At 45.6% G+C, this 19,052-nt stretch overlaps 7 protein-coding genes across 7 annotated transcripts; 4 read left to right on the top strand and 3 right to left on the bottom strand.

Annotated features, from left to right (window-relative positions):
* Positions 1-755: 755 nt before the first annotated feature.
* Positions 756-2,105, bottom strand: GL218_02737 (putative fungal zn binuclear cluster domain containing protein; the record flags this gene model as incomplete). The annotated part of the gene is made up of 2 exons (XM_033579271.1): positions 756-1,612; positions 1,874-2,105. 2 exons carry the CDS (start codon positions 2,103-2,105, stop codon positions 756-758), a joined length of 1,089 nt encoding a protein of 362 aa, XP_033438554.1.
* A 539-nt stretch (positions 2,106-2,644) lies between these two features.
* Positions 2,645-4,256, top strand: GL218_02736 (uncharacterized protein; the record flags this gene model as incomplete). Its single annotated transcript, XM_033579270.1, has 5 exons — positions 2,645-3,055; positions 3,200-3,336; positions 3,442-3,519; positions 3,624-4,139; positions 4,226-4,256. The coding sequence occupies 5 exons, from the start codon at positions 2,645-2,647 to the stop codon at positions 4,254-4,256; spliced, it is 1,173 nt and encodes a 390-aa protein (XP_033438553.1).
* A 526-nt stretch (positions 4,257-4,782) lies between these two features.
* On the bottom strand, positions 4,783-6,329 carry GL218_02735 (uncharacterized protein; the record flags this gene model as incomplete). The annotated part of the gene is made up of 4 exons (XM_033579269.1): positions 4,783-5,724; positions 5,788-5,903; positions 5,968-6,138; positions 6,203-6,329. 4 exons carry the CDS (start codon positions 6,327-6,329, stop codon positions 4,783-4,785), a joined length of 1,356 nt encoding a protein of 451 aa, XP_033438552.1.
* A 3,678-nt stretch (positions 6,330-10,007) lies between these two features.
* Positions 10,008-11,827, top strand: GL218_02734 (5'-nucleotidase; the record flags this gene model as incomplete). The annotated part of the gene is made up of 2 exons (XM_033579268.1): positions 10,008-11,116; positions 11,179-11,827. 2 exons carry the CDS (start codon positions 10,008-10,010, stop codon positions 11,825-11,827), a joined length of 1,758 nt encoding a protein of 585 aa, XP_033438551.1.
* Positions 11,828-12,318: 491 nt separating this feature from the next.
* Positions 12,319-13,431, top strand: GL218_02733 (Cyclin CCL1; the record flags this gene model as incomplete). The annotated part of the gene is made up of 2 exons (XM_033579267.1): positions 12,319-13,134; positions 13,189-13,431. The coding sequence occupies 2 exons, from the start codon at positions 12,319-12,321 to the stop codon at positions 13,429-13,431; spliced, it is 1,059 nt and encodes a 352-aa protein (XP_033438550.1).
* Positions 13,432-13,830: 399 nt separating this feature from the next.
* GL218_02732 (uncharacterized protein) lies at positions 13,831-15,849 on the bottom strand (the record flags this gene model as incomplete). The annotated part of the gene is made up of 9 exons (XM_033579266.1): positions 13,831-13,987; positions 14,048-14,122; positions 14,188-14,499; positions 14,558-14,641; positions 14,690-14,866; positions 14,935-15,018; positions 15,086-15,406; positions 15,470-15,555; positions 15,652-15,849. The coding sequence occupies 9 exons, from the start codon at positions 15,847-15,849 to the stop codon at positions 13,831-13,833; spliced, it is 1,494 nt and encodes a 497-aa protein (XP_033438549.1).
* Positions 15,850-17,033: 1,184 nt separating this feature from the next.
* GL218_02731 (L-saccharopine oxidase) lies at positions 17,034-18,718 on the top strand (the record flags this gene model as incomplete). The annotated part of the gene is made up of 7 exons (XM_033579265.1): positions 17,034-17,315; positions 17,370-17,528; positions 17,588-17,697; positions 17,768-17,927; positions 17,989-18,095; positions 18,153-18,461; positions 18,517-18,718. 7 exons carry the CDS (start codon positions 17,034-17,036, stop codon positions 18,716-18,718), a joined length of 1,329 nt encoding a protein of 442 aa, XP_033438548.1.
* Positions 18,719-19,052: the final 334 nt, after the last annotated feature.

Raw genomic sequence — 19,052 nt, 5'->3', positions numbered from 1 at the left:
GCCCCGGGGTTATGCGCCGCCGGATCGGTCGAACAGAAACAAAAAGGTCGGATGAATGGATAGTCACATCACTATATAATCTGGCCCGTGCGTTCCGCCGCACAGCAAGTATTTCGGTCATACCGCCGTATTTCGCATCATACCCATATTTAGGTTTCTTTCATTATCCGTCCTATTTCGAGGCACGAAAGATTTTAATATTCTAGCTCTGGTCGATAAATTGAACTCGACTTAGCTACTCCAGCTTTCCATCTACCATATTAAATACCAAGATAACAGGTCCGGGCTTCAATTGAGAGAATCAGGTTGGATATTGCTTATAAGTTATCAGTATGGTGAAAATCGCCGTTCCGCAGTAATATTCTCGAGCGCACCCCATTACTTGCAGCTCGGGAGAATATTCATCAAGGCTCCGTCCCATACCTTAAGCCGGTAGGTAGATATATTTCCTAACGAGAAAAGTCTCCGAGAAGTCTCCGAAGACGGCATAACTTCGAACGGTTCACCTTTCTTCGCATCCTATTCCTCCAGCGTCGTGAAATAGCGGAAATCATTCACGGCTTCTATTCAAGTCCAGCGTGGTTAAGCCCAAGATATTGCGGTCTCGGTATATTCTCATAGGTATTGCATTAACTTGAGGACGTAGTTACTTTGTAGTCCCAAGGTAAGGTCAAATATTGAGTTATTCATGATGTGGAGTATAGAGCGGCAACGTATGTCTCGGGTCTCTCCATATCAAAGTACGTTGTCAATGATCAAGTAAGGTCGGCCTCTCTTTGTCGACTTCGTAATATAGCTTTGATGCAGTCTACGTTATCGACTCCGATCAAGTTTCGTTGCTCGTCTTTAATATTCCAGACATCCACAATGTCTTGTTTAATCCTTCGGAGCGAGGGAAGGTGGCGAGCTTCATACATAGCATCAATCCTATCTAGTACAAATTGACGCTGGTCAACGTCGATGGATTCGCAGCCGGCAGTCCAGAGTGGCCAAACCTGGGCTGATACGAGAGGTGAGCCAACTGCAACAAGGCTAAGATGAGCCAAGCAGCTTCGAGCATACTTTAACGCAGATGGATCTGGTGCGCCTTTGTTATGCCAAACCCGGTATAGATAGATGTACGCAGCATATCTGTATGCCTGTACAGTATGTTCCACATCTCCCATCGTGCCCTCAGACTGGTCGAGTTCATTGAGAATTTCTTCAATGGCGTAACCCCATGCATCAAGGTGTTTCGCATCTTGGTCCCGCATCCTACTAATCTGTCCAACAATTCGCAGTACGGAAGTAAGTTCCTTCATAGATTCCATACCCTCGATTGGAAACTCTCCGTCGAATTCAAAAACTGGACTTTTCCCCCGAGAAACAGAGGCCAATATGTCGTGATAGGAACAAAGACTAAGGAGGAATGAAGCCCTAGAGCTGTTCCATTTATTGATGCCGGCCTGATTAATAATGGCTTTCGCCCCGGATAGATGATCGACCCCGGAATCCACGGTGAAGAGTCTATCTGAGACTTGGAGCATTAGAATGGTGGCAAGTGACAGCTCCGGATCTTCATTTTGAATCGTTTGCCGTAGGGCGGAAACAGCAACGAGTCGATACCGGGTCGCTAAGGTATGAAATGAATTCTCGTTCCTTAGTATCGCCAAATGACAAGCTGCGATTGAGCATAAGACAGACCGTAGAGCTATTGAATGCGATATCATTGGAGTTAAATGAACAAGAAATGGGTTTTGGGAGGTCGATACCATGGATACCATCGTGACCAGTGTTGTCGACCAATGATTAAGGAGATAGCGATTTACCGGATGAACATCATTCGGTATAATACGTGATGGGTCATATCTTACCATTGGACCTATGGACTCACTAGATAATGTCGGGGTCGTCTCATCGTTTGAATATTCCTTCTGTTGCCGTGTGTTTCTGGCCCGCTTCGATTTTGATAACCCCTGAAGGGGCTGCCATTTAAGTCTGACTCCATATCCTTTGCATGTCTTCTGGAGACGAATACATCTCCCACAAAATGGCTTTTGCTCATCACACTTATAGCCATCCTCTCTACAAGTATAACAACCAGTCCTCGTCCTCGAGAATGGCATTTTGTAATGGATATTAGTGACGTGATAAATAAGTTGAAATGGATAAAAGATATGAAGTGGAGACGCGACAAACACAACCCAGATTTTATTAGTCAGAGGGTTCTAGAACGTATATCGAATCGGCACGGAGGTGGGGACCGACTATACCCGGCGGTTTCCGATTTAACTACGGAATACATACACTAAATTCTTAAATTCTTCCATCTTTAATTGGTGATATTCCCCTAATCCGCATGATCGATCCATTCACAAGGTCATTCATAAGGTACTACCTACCACGAACGATTAGCATCTCAGCTGATCTTCCTTTTGCCGTGTGATACCCCAAAATTTAAGCTCTAAGTTATGTTAGCAGTCATTTATAACTGAAGAGCTTATTCTTATCTGCTCTTCCTAGACGTAAACCTGGAATAGCAACATCCTGTTCACTAGGCGCCCGCATAAGATACTCACAGAAATACATCGCTTTCAGTTGTTATAAATCAAAGAGTAAACAAGAAGAAAATAATAGGTAATTTCTGTTCTCAAAGAACCCTACTATGACCGAATTTGTGGTAGCGGAGGAGCCTTCGATGGATCTCCCGGTTATCGATCTAGACATCTACCGAAACAACCCGGAAACTAGTCCGGAGGTACAGGAAGAATGCTTACGCGCAGCCCGGGCGCTCGCAACGTACGGAGCGTTGGTACTACACGACTCGCGGGTGTCAGAATCAGACAACGAGGCGTTCTTAGACCTACTGGAAGACTACTTCGCACAACCAGCTGAACTTCTACGGCGTGACGAGCGGCCGGAGCTAGGCTACCAAGTCGGCGTTACACTTGAAAATACCGAAAAGCCCAAGTGTGCCGTCGACGAACCATGCCTACACGTTATCGAGCGCCTAGCCCCGGAGGAGCGACCCCTTGACATCAGTGGTCATCAACCGGATCCCAAATGTCGCTTTTTTGTACGTGTTTTAATAATTCAGTTCAGGAGCCATATACCCACATATAAGGCTTCTCTCATTCAACCCAACTATGCTTTTAAACCCCTATCTATACCATAGAGGTGTCTCGCGTACAAGAATACATATTAATCCTCGTTGTCATAGTGGCGCATGGGCGAGCCCGCGCCTTACACTACGCAATTCCCGGGCCTGAATGCCGAGAACGTGATTCCGGATGCCCCTGAAATCAAGGAGAGATGGACGCCCGTTATGGAGACGTGGGGAAAGAGTATGAAGAGCGCGTGAGTATAGCTTGGGTTGATTATTCACTGCCTCTGCTTCGGAGACTCCTATCTGAGCAGTGTAGTAAATGTCACATTGACTAACAGCGATTGCTCGTGAGTTAGTGTTTCGGGGGTCGCCGAGATGGCCGCCATTGGTATGGGACTCCCCGCCGAAACTTTTACAGACGCTGGGCGATATGGGTAAGTTACGCTCACTTCTCTTCCATATCCTCCTACCTCTATATTACCTAGGTAGATAGCCCTGTTATTCAAAACTCTAACCTTTAATTCGTATGACAATTTAGCCCACACCTTCTAGCCCCAACAGCATCCGACCTTGAGAAGTTTGGGCAAAAGGACACCATCTTGGCTGGTTTCCATACTGATTTAAATTTCTTAACGATTCACGGGCGTTCCCGATATCCGGGACTCCACATATGGGCACGAAACACGGGTCGACGTATCGCTGTCAGCATCCCGCGTCCCTCTGCCTCCTCGTCAGGAAGCTACTTGCTTGTACAGGCTGGGAAGCAGCTTGAGCACCTAACGGGCGGACTGGTGAAGGCTGGATACCACGAAGTAGTGGTTAATTCGTCTACGCTCAACACGGTTGCCGCACGGCGGCGGGAACATCCCGACCGGCCCCTCGTACGCATTAGCAGCACCTTCTTCTGGCACCTAAGCAGCGATTATGACCTAGAGCCTATTCCTACCCTAGCCGCCCGAGCTAGGGATGTGCGCGCTGCTAACTTTAACCTTGGTCGCGACGAGGGAGACGAGGTTGAGTACGCGCCTATGAAAGTGGGACAGCAGGTTCAAAAGTAAGTCGCTCAGTTTCCTATAAATTTTTTCCCCGAGCTCTATCTTAATAAATCTTTACTTCTATCATACTAACTTACTATCGTAGTGAGCTAAAGCACATCGCGCTCCTAACGTAAGAACGAGTAATGAGCTATAGCCTCTCGTCCGTAAGTCAGAAATATATACTAATAATTTCACTCATGAATTGTAATATTGCCGATTGGGCACCGAGGTATGACTCGCGAGGCGTTCATGTATAGTCGCATCATATAACATGCATATGATAGGCGTGCACGAAGTACGCATATCAACAATACAAGCCAGTATCTAGTGGAGTCTCGCGAAATCGTTCAACAACACGATAGGTACGAATATCACAACACTATATCACGTATAGTCCTAAAAGATGAAGTATCAAAATAAAGGAGCCAGTCCATGTATCTTTGACTCACGAAGTTATCCTCGTTGCGAAGTCTACGATATACAAATACACCAAACGCCGCGCAATCAAAATCCTTCCCTGTTCAGCATAGGCCTGTTGCCTATGTAAAACACATCCCAAATTAAGCAATTACACTTATTTGATCGCCAATATGTCCACTTCAAGTGCCCGAGGCCCGCACTTTAGGATAAAAAAATGAGTTGTAGACATTTACCGCTACCTTAGTACCCCGCTGGTCTAGAGGGAATAGGTGGCGCCGGTTTCTTAGCTCTGCTCGGAGGTGGTGGTGGAGGAGCCTTTTTTACCACTCCCGTCGTCCCCGTAGTACGTAACCCGGTGTTACTCGTAGTGCGACTTAAACTCCCATAGCTCGTGGCAGGGCTTTCGCTGCGATCGTAGTCTGGGCTCCCGCTACTATTGGTCGTGTCGTAATCATCTACGTAGACGTCGGGGCTCAAATTCTGGTTGGTCTGGACTCTATTTACGGGGCGCAAATTGTTGCGGAGAGATCCTATAGCTGGGGGTGGTGCCATGGGCGTCTTGCGTAGTGAATCGGAAGGCGGGACTGGAGGTTCACGGTACGACTGTTGTCTTGGTGGTGGCCCATCAAATGCACCCGCGTGTGTACTTGCCCGACTAATCCCCGGTCTTTGCGCCTCAGGAGTTACTGATCCACTTCCACGGTACGGGCTTGAGCGAATGGGCATCTGCACAGGCTCGGGGGTTGGTTCGTCTCGGTCGTAATTGTCTTGTCGGCTTGCCCATCGTTCAGTGCGATCATTTCGTTCCGAAAATGATTGGGCTGTGTTGCTCCTACTTCTCGTCGAACGTCGCGAGACACTAAGCTCAGAAGGTCGAGAACCGCCGGATGTCTGACCCTGACCAGCAACCCATTCCTGCTTCACACGACGGAGCTCCTCGGCACAGCGTTCGTAGTAGTCCAACTCGCAATCAAGGAAACACGTAAGGTCGCGCACGGATTCAGCTTCGGCCTCCTTGATATCTTGCATTCGGCGAAGTACATCTTCAGACGACTCCTCGTACTTGGCTTTTGCGGTTCGAAGCTCATCTTCAAGTCTAAAGTCTTCTCGTTTCGCCTTTTGCATCTTTACCATGCTTGCGTCATATGTGAGACGTCTGTTCTCGAGCTTCTTACGGGCAGACTAATAGAAGCTGGCGTTAGCTTGTCTAACAAGACCCTCACGTACAAGTATTGGATAACAAACCTGGTATTCTTTCATCATAGCTAGCGACCGCTCTAGCCCTTCTAACCAGTAAGAGGTAGCATGCGCAACATATGTCTCCTGAATGCCAGCGATGCGTTCGTTGGCCCTACCCATGGCTATACCATCGTTCCAATGTCAGCTGTTGCCCATCATATTCTTCATCCCGATATTATAACATACCAACTAAGCAATTGCCAAATTCTGAGTCCGGCTCGAAATCCTCGCCGTGGCTCATCATTGTCCGTCCAAGGTAGCTGACAGGGAGACCCTTCTCCTTGTCTTCGAATGTCTCACCCTTGCGAGAAAGCGACTTGACATAAGTGTTCATGGATTTTTGAAGACGTTCGTAGCCTATAGTATAAAATGAACATTAGTTTACTAATTTAAGTCGGCAAACGACGTATAGGTTCTATACCGTCATGTCGAAGAGCCATCTCTGTCTCCAGACTCTTGAATTCGTCTGTATGACCAGTTTTGGCCTCATGACCCATCTTCTCGCCAGCCCATTGAAAGGCGCGATCCATCTTCTTAGTAAAATTCATATTGGCGACGTTTCTAACTGATGTCTCCGAGCTGATTGGTCGTCTAAAAGGAACGGAATATAAAATGTAATCTATGGGAGTCCTGCTACCAGAAAGAAAGGGAATCCAAAAGAAAGTTGTGTTGGTATGGAATAATTATTGGATATCTATTTAGCGTTGACTCGGGGCCGTGGATAAAGAGCAAATTCAAGGAGAAGAAGCTCTAGGCCTGGGGCTTCTGGAATGGGGAACGAGCTGTAGACGTGGTGGACCGCGGTGGAGAATCGATCTAAGGCTAGACGCGTACGATGTAGATCAAGGGGATAGGGGGTTAAGCGGAGGAGAGCTCCCGGTAGGTATCCTCGTATGTTAATAAGAGCCGAGTATCGCACACCAATTATTTTTTTGTAAAAGGAAAAGACGATATTCCTTTGATTAAGAGACTACCTGGCGACTCTATTATTCTGGTATATTATTTAAGGTAAAAAGAGAAGAAAGGAAGAAGGGGAAAAATATACTTAGAATGAAAGGCAAAGACAGAGTTAAACAAGTTTTAAACCTTGGCTTCTGCTTGAACGACTAGGATGTTTTATCAATGCGAGATCAACGTAGTAGTGTAGTAGCGTGGCAACTAAAAAGGAGGTTACAGTGGCAGAGCGGATAGAGATTGAGGCGGTTAAGGGGGGTTGAAGGGTTGAAGGGGGGGTCACGTAATGGATAAATGACATGCCACTACCTCTGCTTCTATAGGTACATTAGGTTAGGTAGCTTATCAATTATCGATTGGTCAATTGATCAAGTGGAACGGCACTTAAGGTTACTTCAATATGTCTAAAAGCATGAAATAGAAGGCATGTACCTTACCTACCTAAAGGTAATATACTTATGTACGTAATGGAGTTCATCATTTTGAGCTGCCTGATGAGAAAACTCACCTCGTATCGAATAAGAACAGACTCAATCCAAAACACTAAAAATACCTTGATTCCAGTCAGATATCGTTGGATGAGAAGAGACGATGGATTACAATAAACAATTATTGCGAACTTCGGGCAGGAGCCTTTATTGGCTACCGAGATTGATAAATTAGTTTTTGACCACCTTCCATTTCCAAGAATTATACATATATGTACCTAGGTACTTACATGCATTTATTGTACCTATAATTGTACCTAAGACGCGCCGACCGCGGGGTTGGACAGCCACTGCAAGACCCTGCATTTCTCCAATCTCCAATCTCCAATCTCAGGGGAGTACGAAGAAGAAAATAATTATCAATAAACATAAAATCAACAAACCATTTTCTCTTGTTCAACGTGATATGAATACCATTATCGACTCACAAAAAAGTAACAGTTACCCGCACCCAGTAAAGTCCACCGTGTCTTACCTATTTCAAACCGCTAATTCGTATTACGATCGAACTGCGCCCCTTCGTACCCGTTTCAACAAGCGCGCCTACTATCCAGTTGTTTTTACTGCAGAGATAGAATCGTTCCAAGGCTTTTTGTTACTTGGCCGGTAAAATCGTTCAATGGAACGCCTAGAATCATTAGACTACATTGGTCTGACAGGGGGTCTGCATGAGGATGGAGATGGGTGTTTAACTGCATTATCTGATGAAATACGAAATGCTTTACTTGATTAATGCATGCTACTTATCTTTTCTATTTTCGACACTTAAATCGTAGCCGCTGGCTAGATAATGAGCGTTTCGACGCCAACATTTACCGCCCGAATAAGCGCTTATAGCGACTGTCCAGACGAACATAGGTATTGTTCTTTGGAAGTTATGTAGTGAGCCATTAGCGTAAGCGTGAAATCATGTAAACTGATCAGAGCTCCCGAAATCCATAGTATCCAGCTATCCCCTGAAGCACTGGTCGTGGTAGTTGAAAGTAGCGCCCTATATATGTCACAACCCGGACAACAACAGATATAACTTGTTTTCATGACAATGACTGTGTAGATTCGCGGAAGCGAGGCATCATCGTAAGTATATTAGGTACTCTACCTATATCAATCCTTCTATTGTAGCCCCTATCTACCTATGTTTGACTATAAATATGCTAGCGTGAGATTATTTGCAAAGCCATATATGTTAAACAGGTATATAATCCGATCATGGTAGTTTTCCTAAAGGACACTCGATAGAAGGCTAAATAAAATCCAACTTGCCACGCCTGTAATTACGAATATTTTAGGAGCGAGAGGAGCAGGTAATAAACACTATGAATTTCTAGTTTGCGCTTACTTAAGTGTTAGTTTAGTAGTAACGAACTGATAGTCAGCCGAAACAACAACACCTTTAGAGGATGGAATCTACATTACACATATAGAAACACGATGCCAAGAATATACGGCGATAAGAAATATTCTAGCTCCCCCACATGTGTATCGAGAAGTTGGGCGTTATTGATTATGGGCTGGTTATACTACTGGAACTACTGGATGGGGAGTCTAAGGGAGCTTTCAAAGTTTGCTAGCTTTTCTTGTTATATATGAAGACAATTTCACCTACTAAATATAACTAAACTACTCTTCTTCGCTTGAGTTCGCTCGTATCAATAACTTCGCTGAGGTTTCGTGCCAGCGCTTGTCAAAGCGCTTTTCCTCTACTGATCCCAAACCATTTCGACCCCAGATATCCTCCCCACTTGGCGATCACACAGCACTCTTCATCCGATCGTCTGGTCTGTGACGTAGCGCGTCATGCCTCTATTTCCGTAACAGTAAAGCAAGCAGTCTCAATTCAGTTGAGACGTGTTAATTTAACTATGCAAATATTTACCTTATTTGTTAAATGGTAACTATAGTTAAGTTTAAAGCCTTTTGTTATACTTAGAGAACATCCACCTATTTAACAGGTAGTTGTTCCCTTCTATTGATTTGATATTTGCCAGTTGGAATCAGCTTCGCGACGTTGTCTTATTCTTTCAAGTAACTATATAAACTGTTGCATCAACTTTAAGAGGCTACAATCCAGCATGAGTCGCTTGGGTTTTCTAGGAGTTCCATCTCGTAACCTAGGTTAGTCCCTTAACAAGGCAATAAGCAATAAGCAATAAGGCACGCAACAACTGTGTGGTTATCATATCCCCAGTTTGGGACGCTGATGTTTATCTTTGGTTTTTAATACAGTTCGGACAACAAGAATTAGAATACCTTTACCTAATTGCCATTAGTACCTACTTATTCATAACTTGTAATATATATCAATGTCAATGCCAAGGCCTTCAGATATTTCTAATCTATTAACAAGATGCTACCTTGTACATATTTGTGAGATATTCCCACGTGCTAATGAGATTCGCAGTTGGACAACTCTTGTAGCTCACTGCCAAGACTGCGTATCTCATCGACCTGGCTTATCGGGTTAAGCCGCCCAGATATTAGCATGGTCTGGATCGAATTGGAAGCTCCTTTGTAGATAATGTTTGTACCTGTGCCGTACGACGTCGCGCAAATGCTTCCCGTCGCGATACCACAGGTCTAGATCGAGAAGCAAGCTCGGAAAGGACTATATACATATGTAGGTATCTTATTTAAATCCGACGCCTATTCCTGTTTTCCAGTGCAATTGAAGGTCGTTACTTATCAACTAACTTGCGAGTAAGGGTCGGGAGCATTCCGCTGCGTTGCTCGTCGTTCTCGTGTGCTATATAGACTCAACAAGTGGATTGATCCGACCGCGTGACAATGGTTCGCGTTCCTTCTTTCTTCGTCCTCTCTATAGCCGCCAGTATAGCTGGCCTGGCTTCAGCTGAAGACTCGCTCTATAGCAAGCGCCTGTCGAAGCGCTTTATTGATACAGACGGCAACTTTAACATATCGTTCTACCACGTCAACGATGTACACGCGCACCTAGATGAGTTCTCTTCATCAGGGACTGATTGCACCAATCCTTCAAAGGGCTGTTATGGCGGTTATGCTCGTATCAAGACGGTCATTGACGACACGCGACCGGGCCACAACGACAGCTTATTGTTGAACGTGGGGGATGAGTTTCAAGGCACTCTGTTCTATTCATTCTACGGTGGTGAAAAAATCGCCGAGACCCTCAATCAACTCGGGTTCGACGCCATGACCCTAGGAAATCATGAATTCGATAGCGGCGATGATAAATTAGGCGACTTCTTAAAAAACCTGACGTTCCCTATTATATCTGCAAACATTATATCGGACAATGAGAAGCTAAACTCTACCATCAAACCATATCATATCTTCGATCAGTACCAATTAGCTGTTATTGGCGTGACAACTGAGACAACATCCGGAATCAGCAATCCCGGTGACGGTACGAAGTTCACAGATGCGATCGCTGCAGTCCAGGCCTCGATCGACGAAATCCGCAGCACGACGAACATCACTCGAATCGCAGCTATCACGCACATCGGGTACGAAGAGGACAAACGTCTAGCTCGTGAGACTACCGGCCTTCAACTCATCATGGGTGGTCATAGTCACACGCTACTTGGCGATATGGAGGGCGCCGAAGGCAAGTATCCCACCCTCGAGACAAACAAGGATGGCGATGAAGTCTTCATCGTTACCGCTTATCGTTGGGGAGAGTATTTGGGTTATATCGACGTTACATTCGATTCGGAGGGAAAAATACTTGCCTACCACGGTGCCCCCATACATATGACGAATACCACTAAGCAAGATGAGGATTTGCAGGAACAGGTTGATGAATGGAGGAAGCCATTCGAAAAGTTTGCAGCAGAGGAGATTGGTACTACGAATATTGTGCTCGACCAGTCAACCTGTCAAAAGCGAGAGTGTACCCTGGGTGACTTGGTATCCGAGTAAGTTGTAGACACCTGTGTGTCCATCTCTTCGAGGGTTGCTAACGTAAATATCTCTACAGCTCAATGCTACAGTATCGTGTAGACGGTGGAAGCAAAGCAGCCTTTGCTCTCACAAATGCAGGGGGTATCCGCGCTACCATCGATTCTGGACCTATTACGCGAGGCGAGGTACTCACGTCTTTTCCTTTCGGCAATGCCGTGGTCGAGGTTGATTATAGCGGTGCGGACCTATGGAAGATATTCGAGGGTCTCGTCAGCGGTGTCAACCAATTCAATCAGCGGAATGTCACCAGCTTCTTCCAAATCAGCCGTGGCATTAAAGTCGAGTATAACCCGGATAACGCTATTGGTGAACGTCTTGTTCGTCTTACGATCGGTGATAAGCCCGTCGATAAAGAGGTTCAGTATACTCTTGTCACAGTTGATTTCATAACTGGTGGTGGTGACAATATGTTAGAACCGATTCAAGATGTAGTTATTCTTGATACTTTAGATGAGGTGTTAGTTAACCATATCCGCACGACAAGCCCGATTGACTTCCAGCTGGATGATAGGATAGCTATTGTTAGTGGTAACGCAGGGACTAATACTACGACTACGGACGACGCACCTGCGCCAACCACGACTCCGAATAGTGCTAGAGGGGTAGAAAGTATGATGTCGATATATCTAGGGGTAATAGTTCTATTGGGTGTTATGTTGCTATAGAAAAATTAATAGTAAACACCGGATGGGAATTCTTAGTTGTCAGAGACATTGCCACGGTGACAATATCATGCGAATAGAAACTATGATTATGTTGTTGTTGTTTGACTTAAAAGAATTAAGGACCTCAGTTAGATGCTTGAGATATCGATAACGATATAGGGCTAGAAGGTACCTAGGAGGTAGGTACCTGCTATCGGAGATTTTAGGTACCTAACCCCACCTGTACCTATTCCATTCCCGGTGCAGGTGCCATTCCATTTAACAAAGGATTACAGGTAGTTTAGGTACCTAATGCATTAGATAAACAATTTGCTTCTGAATTCATCTTGTTAATTTCTTCTTCACAACATCAAAAAGCTTCTGATCAAACGGATAGTTCACAACAACTAATCCCAAACCAAGTATCGTATTCCCGCATGCTAATTTACTTCGGTTTATAACTTAATACAACTAATCGAGTCTACCTCGCGACATCAACACCAACTATAACCATGGCAACCGAGGATGCCCGATACAAACAGTCAAGCCAATATCGGCTATGGTCCTTCACCCCGTCACATCTCGCTACCCTTCGCGAGAAAACTAATACCCTCGCACGAACTCACATCTCTAATCGTCTGCGTGCCTCAGATTCGCCTGTAGATCCTTTACCTAACTTCCTAACCCCCGACGAAGAATACACCATCTTGAATCACTTCACTCTCGAGCTATTGCGCGCCGCTCCATACTGCCAACTCCCGACCGATATCCAAGCGACCGCTGCCATATTTTTACGGCGCTTTTATCTTACCAATAGCGTAATGACATACCCGCCGCAGGAACTTATTAAGACCTGCATATTCTTTGGTTGTAAGGCTGAGGGTTATTTTATACGCGTACAAAAGATCGCAGATACCTTTCCGAATACGACCGGCGAGATGATTCTAGCTGCCGAATATGTTCTATGTCAGGGAATACGTTTCGCATTCGATGTGAGGCATCCGTTTCGTGCTCTGGAAGGAACTGTCATGGAACTCAGAAGACTAGGCGACTTTGATGATGACAGGATAAACCATGCGCACAAGAGAACGAGGGACATCTTGAAATTTAGTCCATTGGTTACCGATGCATATTTCCACTACACACCCAGCCAGATCATGTACGCCGCGCTGGCAATGGCTGATGAGGAATTGGTGCAGCGTATGCTTCGAGAGGCGTTCGCAGGCCAAGGCGAAGAGGCCAAAGCTAAAGTTTGGGGTGTCATACAGAACTGCAAAGAAATGCTAGAGAAAGAACCCCCAGAGAAGATGGCTAGCTATTGGACGGATGTAAGTGAGCTTAGATATGGTTCTGGTTCTTCGTAACTAACTACCAGGTGATAGCCGGAAAGTACTAAAGCTATTAAAGCCTTGCGGAGGAAGCTCATCAAGTGCAGAGACCCTGATAGAGCCGATCTAGTCGCCCTACAAAAGGCGCGAAGGGAAGAAGCCGTGCCAAAACCGAAACCAAAGGTGGGCTCCGATGCAGATGAGAAGGTATTTGGGAATGGAACCGGCGAAGGACGAGACGCGAAAAGACGAAAGGTTGTTCCTGAAGGAGGTGACCCTTTTGGACCTCCCTTATGAACATGTCCACGAGTACCAAAGAAATGATCCCCTTTATCTTCTAAACACGAAAAGTGTTCGACTTGATATGGTATACGTCCTAGTTTCTCCGAAACGACGGCTACGGTAGTGGGAGCTTATGAGAAAAATGATGCTCTCATTTCGCGCTGGGGTAGGATTCGAAGTTCACTCTGAATAACTATCGAGCGCAATAGTATCGCTTATAATGTGTTGTCGTGGACTAGAGCCCGGTATATTGGGATAGGTAATCAACCCCGACTTCATCCAATTAGTCAAATGACGAAACATTACTTTTTATCAGTTATAAATCCTACTATAATCTCTTCTTATATTATATAAGTCGTAGACGTTACATCCTGCTAATAATCGACTTCTATAGTTGCCCCATATTTAAGCGCCCTATGCCTCAGCCTCAGCCTTGAGCCCTTGGAGCTTTTTCTCCTGCTGCGTCTCTTGTGCCTCGAGTATTACGTCGGCTGGAATGCGATCTGGTGTAGCATTGACTAGAATCAGCATTGGACCTACAGCAGCTGCCATAAGAGCGAAGGTCACACAGCTAAGGAATGTTTGTCAGTACAAAGGCCAGCAATTTGTTCTAGGGAAGAGTAACACATACAATCCGATCAGGGGATTGGCTTTGATTTGCGTATTCATGCCGTACGAAATAGCTTGGCCGACAGCTTCTAAGCACCTATCAAAATTGTTAGTTATTGTATTCGTTTCATATGTGACGCATCGTCGGCTCGATCAACATACCGGAAAGCTGCGCCGTTACGAACATTGGATTGGGCATCTGTCGCAAATGATGATAGAAGCCAATACATGTACGACTGCGACAGTGGACCCGTGGTTTGGACGAAGAAGTATGGTAAGAAAGATGAGGCGTAGATCGACTCATCCCAGTCGATCTTACCAGGGTTTGTAGTGTTGAACCTGGCTTGCATGACAATAGACCAGATGTACACGCCCAGGTTGAGGATAACAACGGTAAACAGGCCAACTTGCGCCCTACGGCGTTGGCTGAGAGACTTCATGTCGAGAATAAAGCCAAGACCGAAGCAACCGATACTGCGGCTTTATTTAGCAGTATATCCTAGATCATAAGAGCAAAAGAAGATTCGCTTACATGCAGAAAAACGGAGAAACGAGTGAAGATAAAGCGCGAGAGCGGACGGAGAAATAGGTGCCAAGATAAGTTGACCATGTACCACTACGTTGGTTAGTTCTGTGTCAAACCAGCGTCGGCGCGGTAGCTTACCTATAGAAGAACGACCAGACTGCCCATAAAGATGAAAGTAGGATAAGCTTCGAGGTCATAGTGAACTTGATGAGCTTAGTTTCTTGCTTGAACGTGAGCTTCTCCGAGACTAGAATGCGCGTGCCGTCGGACCGCACGACCCTCTCAAGAGGCGAGATCAGGAACGCGAACGGTAGTCTAGGCATATCAGTATATTCCGTTTAGACGGGTATAATGAGTTATGCTTGGGCTGGCTCGTTACTTACGCTAGACTTTCAATGATTAAGAAAGCGATATAAGTGTCAGGAGTAACTCCGCCAACTACTCCCTTCACGTGGTTCTTGGACAAGCTGAGATGTTATCATTAGCTTTGTGTTTTCTTGATATTTTTCGGTGTGGTGTAATCAAATTACTGACTTTATAGCACCTCCGACTAGCTGTCCGAGGTTCCTAGCGACAATCCACAACGCCAGGTATTTACCACGAGCACCGGATGGTGCCAGTGACATGATGGATCCCGACTCTGCGACGTACCAGCAGCCGCTACCGATGCCAGTAAAGACGCCGCCGAAAATGAGATACCATTGATTTCCGAACTTGCTATTGCAGTAATACGACGATCCGCGGATAGGAAATGACATGGCGCCAATGACCAACGCCCACTTTGTTCCAAGTTTATTGACGATGGGACCGCCAAACATACAGACAGTAGCAAGCATCGCATAGTTAATCGCCGTGCTATTTCAAAATGCCTTGGTTAACAATTGACCTCTGAGGTACTCGCTCGGATTAGAAACATACGCTATGTTAGACGTCTGGGGAGTTGCTAGACCACCGCCACCGAGACCCGCGATGGCGTCTGCCATTGCTGGACCGCAGAACGCTTGCTACATACCAAATGTCAGCCGCCGTAAATAGTGAACTTGAAACGTATTTTGAAAGTCTAAAGATTCCAAGTGCCGAGACTACGTTTTTATACATACCACGCTGAGCAGAAGCATCTGTGTCAAGCTGTGCTGGTGGATTCGCTTCCATAGCGGAACTGCTTTCCTGTATGCGTCCATATCGACCCTCTCATCAGCATCATTCGTCGGGTTCATCGGGAGTGAACCCTGTCCTCGAAGTGCATCATCATCCCCACCGGCGTGGGTATTGGGAGGTGCAGCGTCAAATTTAGACATGACTTGATGCTGCCTCAACTATTATTACTATTCGTACAAGTATAATAAGTCTTATGTACTGAATACTGAAGTGGAATGGAGGTTCTTAGTAGACATGGTCACGGCCTTTCACTAGATATATATACATAGGTAGATTAGATATAAGCCTAGGTATCTATATACCCCAGCCATGTCGCGATGTCTAATACCGAGCATCAGCTTTCCTCCGCTTATCATGGCGGCGGTTCAGATAACCTGTGGATTCTTTCCTAGTATGGCGGCCTTAGATAGCGTAGTCCTTCTCCAGACTAGGGTAAAGATATCTTGGGGCCCCGCGAAACTCTGAGAAAGCCTTTACGTTATGGTTTGAGCATGAGAGCCACGTGAATAGTATGTTCGAAGACCAAGCTGTCTTATCCGGTTCACCTTTACTTTACCACGGCGAGCGTCAAAGTCTAGGTAGTCAACTCGGCAGCGTTAGACCAATTTAGGAAACGATAGCAGTCCCGAAGTTATGGGAGCACACAAAGACCCTGAACTTGATTTTCTAGCCCCGCCTTAGACGGCACCGTTTGGGAACTTTAGGGAATCAATGCCGACGCATACAACTCTACATTAACCAATAATATACACGACTTAACGATAAGTGACAGCTAGGAGTTTTGTCGTTATTACTCGCTTTCCCTATTCTGGTAACCGTAGCAGTCTCGACCCGTGGATCTATCAGTTGGACGTAGGTGTGTGTTGCTGAGCTTCTAGAGCCGAGGAGTAATCTTATTAAGAGGAAGATAGCGAAGTTGTCTAGGTTAAACGCTAAGTTTAAACCTACATCGCGAGTAGATAGAGATATGGATACATAGGGGATGTTCGTGAAGAGGGACGTGGGTATTTGACAAGAGCTCAACCTCTCCACAGTCCCAATTAATAGGCGAGCATTGCTTTGCGCTATTAGTAAATTTCCCTTGTCACCGGCCAACTGGGGCCGTTACTTGAGGTCTTGATTCCGTATACCCCGGGAAAGAATACTATGTAAATCCACATCGCGATCAATATCATGCCACTGAAGATTGGGTGTTGGTCTTGATAGAGAGACCTTTCACGGCATACTTCTATATTTCATCGTCAACATTAGTTGCAAATAATCAAGATCTCGACTAGATAAAGGTGAAATCGTAAAACCTAAGGAACATTATCTGTATGAGAATATGGCCATGTCTCGCGCAAACACGAAAATTGTCGTCGTCGGCGGAGGCGGCACAATTGGTTCGTCAACCGCTCTTCATCTGGTGCGCTCCGGGTACACACCGTCGAACATCACCGTCCTTGATACGTATCCTATTCCTTCTGCGCAATCCGCCGGAAATGATCTCAACAAGATTATGGGCATCCAATTACGGAATAAAGTCGATTTACAGCTAAGCTTGGAGGCGAGAGATATGTGGAAGAATGATGAATTGTTTAAGCCCTTCTTCCATAATACTGGCAGAGTAACTTAGACGTCACCTCCCTCGAGCATCTGTTTTGACGCTGACACGACCTAGCTTGACTGCGAAGGAACAGAGAAAGGTATAGCATCTCTCCGACGGCATTATCAAGACCTACTTGATGCAGATGCTGGGTTAGAGAAGAGTAACGAGTGGCTGGATAGCGAAGATGCAATTTTATCTAAGATGCCGTTGTTGCAACGAGACCAAATCAAGGTGAGATCTCCCAGTCTGTTTATATGTGAGCGAACTGTGCTGATACGAAGATGACGTAGGGGTGGAAAGCTATATTCAGTAGCGATGGCGGCTGGTTAGCTGCCGGCAAGGCAATCAATGCGATCGGCGAGGAGCTGCGAAATCAAGGAGTCAAATTCGGGTTCGGGGGGTAAGGAAGAATACTAAAAATACTCTTATTAGGTAGACTTGTGAATTTACTAACTTGTAACCCCGAATAGCGCGGGATCCTTCAAACGACCGCTCTTCGGAGACGGCGAGACGATGTGCATCGGTGTTGAAACGATAGATGGGACCAAATACTACGCTCACAAGGTCATTCTAGCTACTGGAGCTTGGAGTCCCGCATTGGTAGATTTGGAGGATCAATGTTGTTCTAAAGTACGTATTTCGATATTTGATGAGTACCTAGAGATGCTATAATACTAATCATTAACAATAGGCATGGGTATATGCCATGATGCAGTTGTCGCCTCAAGAAGCTGCCGAATACAAGGACTCACCTGTAGTATACAATGGCGATATTGGGTTCTTCTTCGAACCTAATGAGTAAGTGACAATCCTATAATGAAGATATACATGAAGCAAGAGGCTAAGAATCCTTAGGGACGGTATCATCAAGGTCTGCGATGAGTTTCCGGGTTTCACTCGCTTTAAACAGCATCAACCATACGGCGCCGCAGGCCCTAAACGTATATCAGTTCCCCGATCTCACGCAAAGCACCCTACAGACACATATCCCGACGCATCAGAGAAGTCGATCCGTAGAGCCGTTTCGACATTCTTGCCGCAGTTTAAGCACAAGGAGCTCTTCAATCGAGCGCTGTGCTGGTGCACAGACACCGCGGACGCAGCATTGCTGATCTGCGAGCACCCAAGATGGAAGAACTTCATTCTTGCTACAGGAGATAGCGGGTAAGTACCTAACATAGCCAGATAGTTCTCTAGGAATAGTCACTAACGTCTACAGACACACTTTCAAACTTTTACCTATTATCGGCAAGCATGTGGTCGAACTAGTAGAAGATAATCTAGCGGAAGACCTTGCGCATGCGTGGAGATGGCGACTAGGAGGCGATGCTCTCAAGTCGAGACGCGGGGCGCCTGCGAAAGACCTTGCAGATATGCCCGGATGGAATCACGATGATGATTTGAGCAGTACGAAACTATGAACCGGAATAGGGGTAACTGCATCAGAAGGCAAACATATTATTCGAGGAATGCCTTTCTTATCTTCCATTATTTGTGATAACTTTTCGATAAGTGCCTCCCTATGAGCAACATGCCAAGAGACGTTAAACCATTTTTACCAAGACAACGCACCGGTAGTGAGCTTCTGATCGGCTCTCACCTGTACATGTACAGTCCCTTGCTTCCTCGTAATCTATTACAAGGAATCAGACATCCGTTATCTTTTACATAGGGAAGCGAACCCTAGTTCCTTTCAACTAGACGTACAAGGAGAATTTACACCATTCAAAATGTTCTAATGCTGGAAAAGTTAAC

This window comes from Daldinia childiae, assembly GCF_008694065.1.
Source record: "Daldinia childiae strain JS-1345 chromosome Unknown Scaffold2, whole genome shotgun sequence".
NCBI classification, from domain to species: Eukaryota; Fungi; Ascomycota; class Sordariomycetes; order Xylariales; family Hypoxylaceae; genus Daldinia; species Daldinia childiae.
This window is presented reverse-complemented; position numbering and strand designations above follow the sequence as displayed.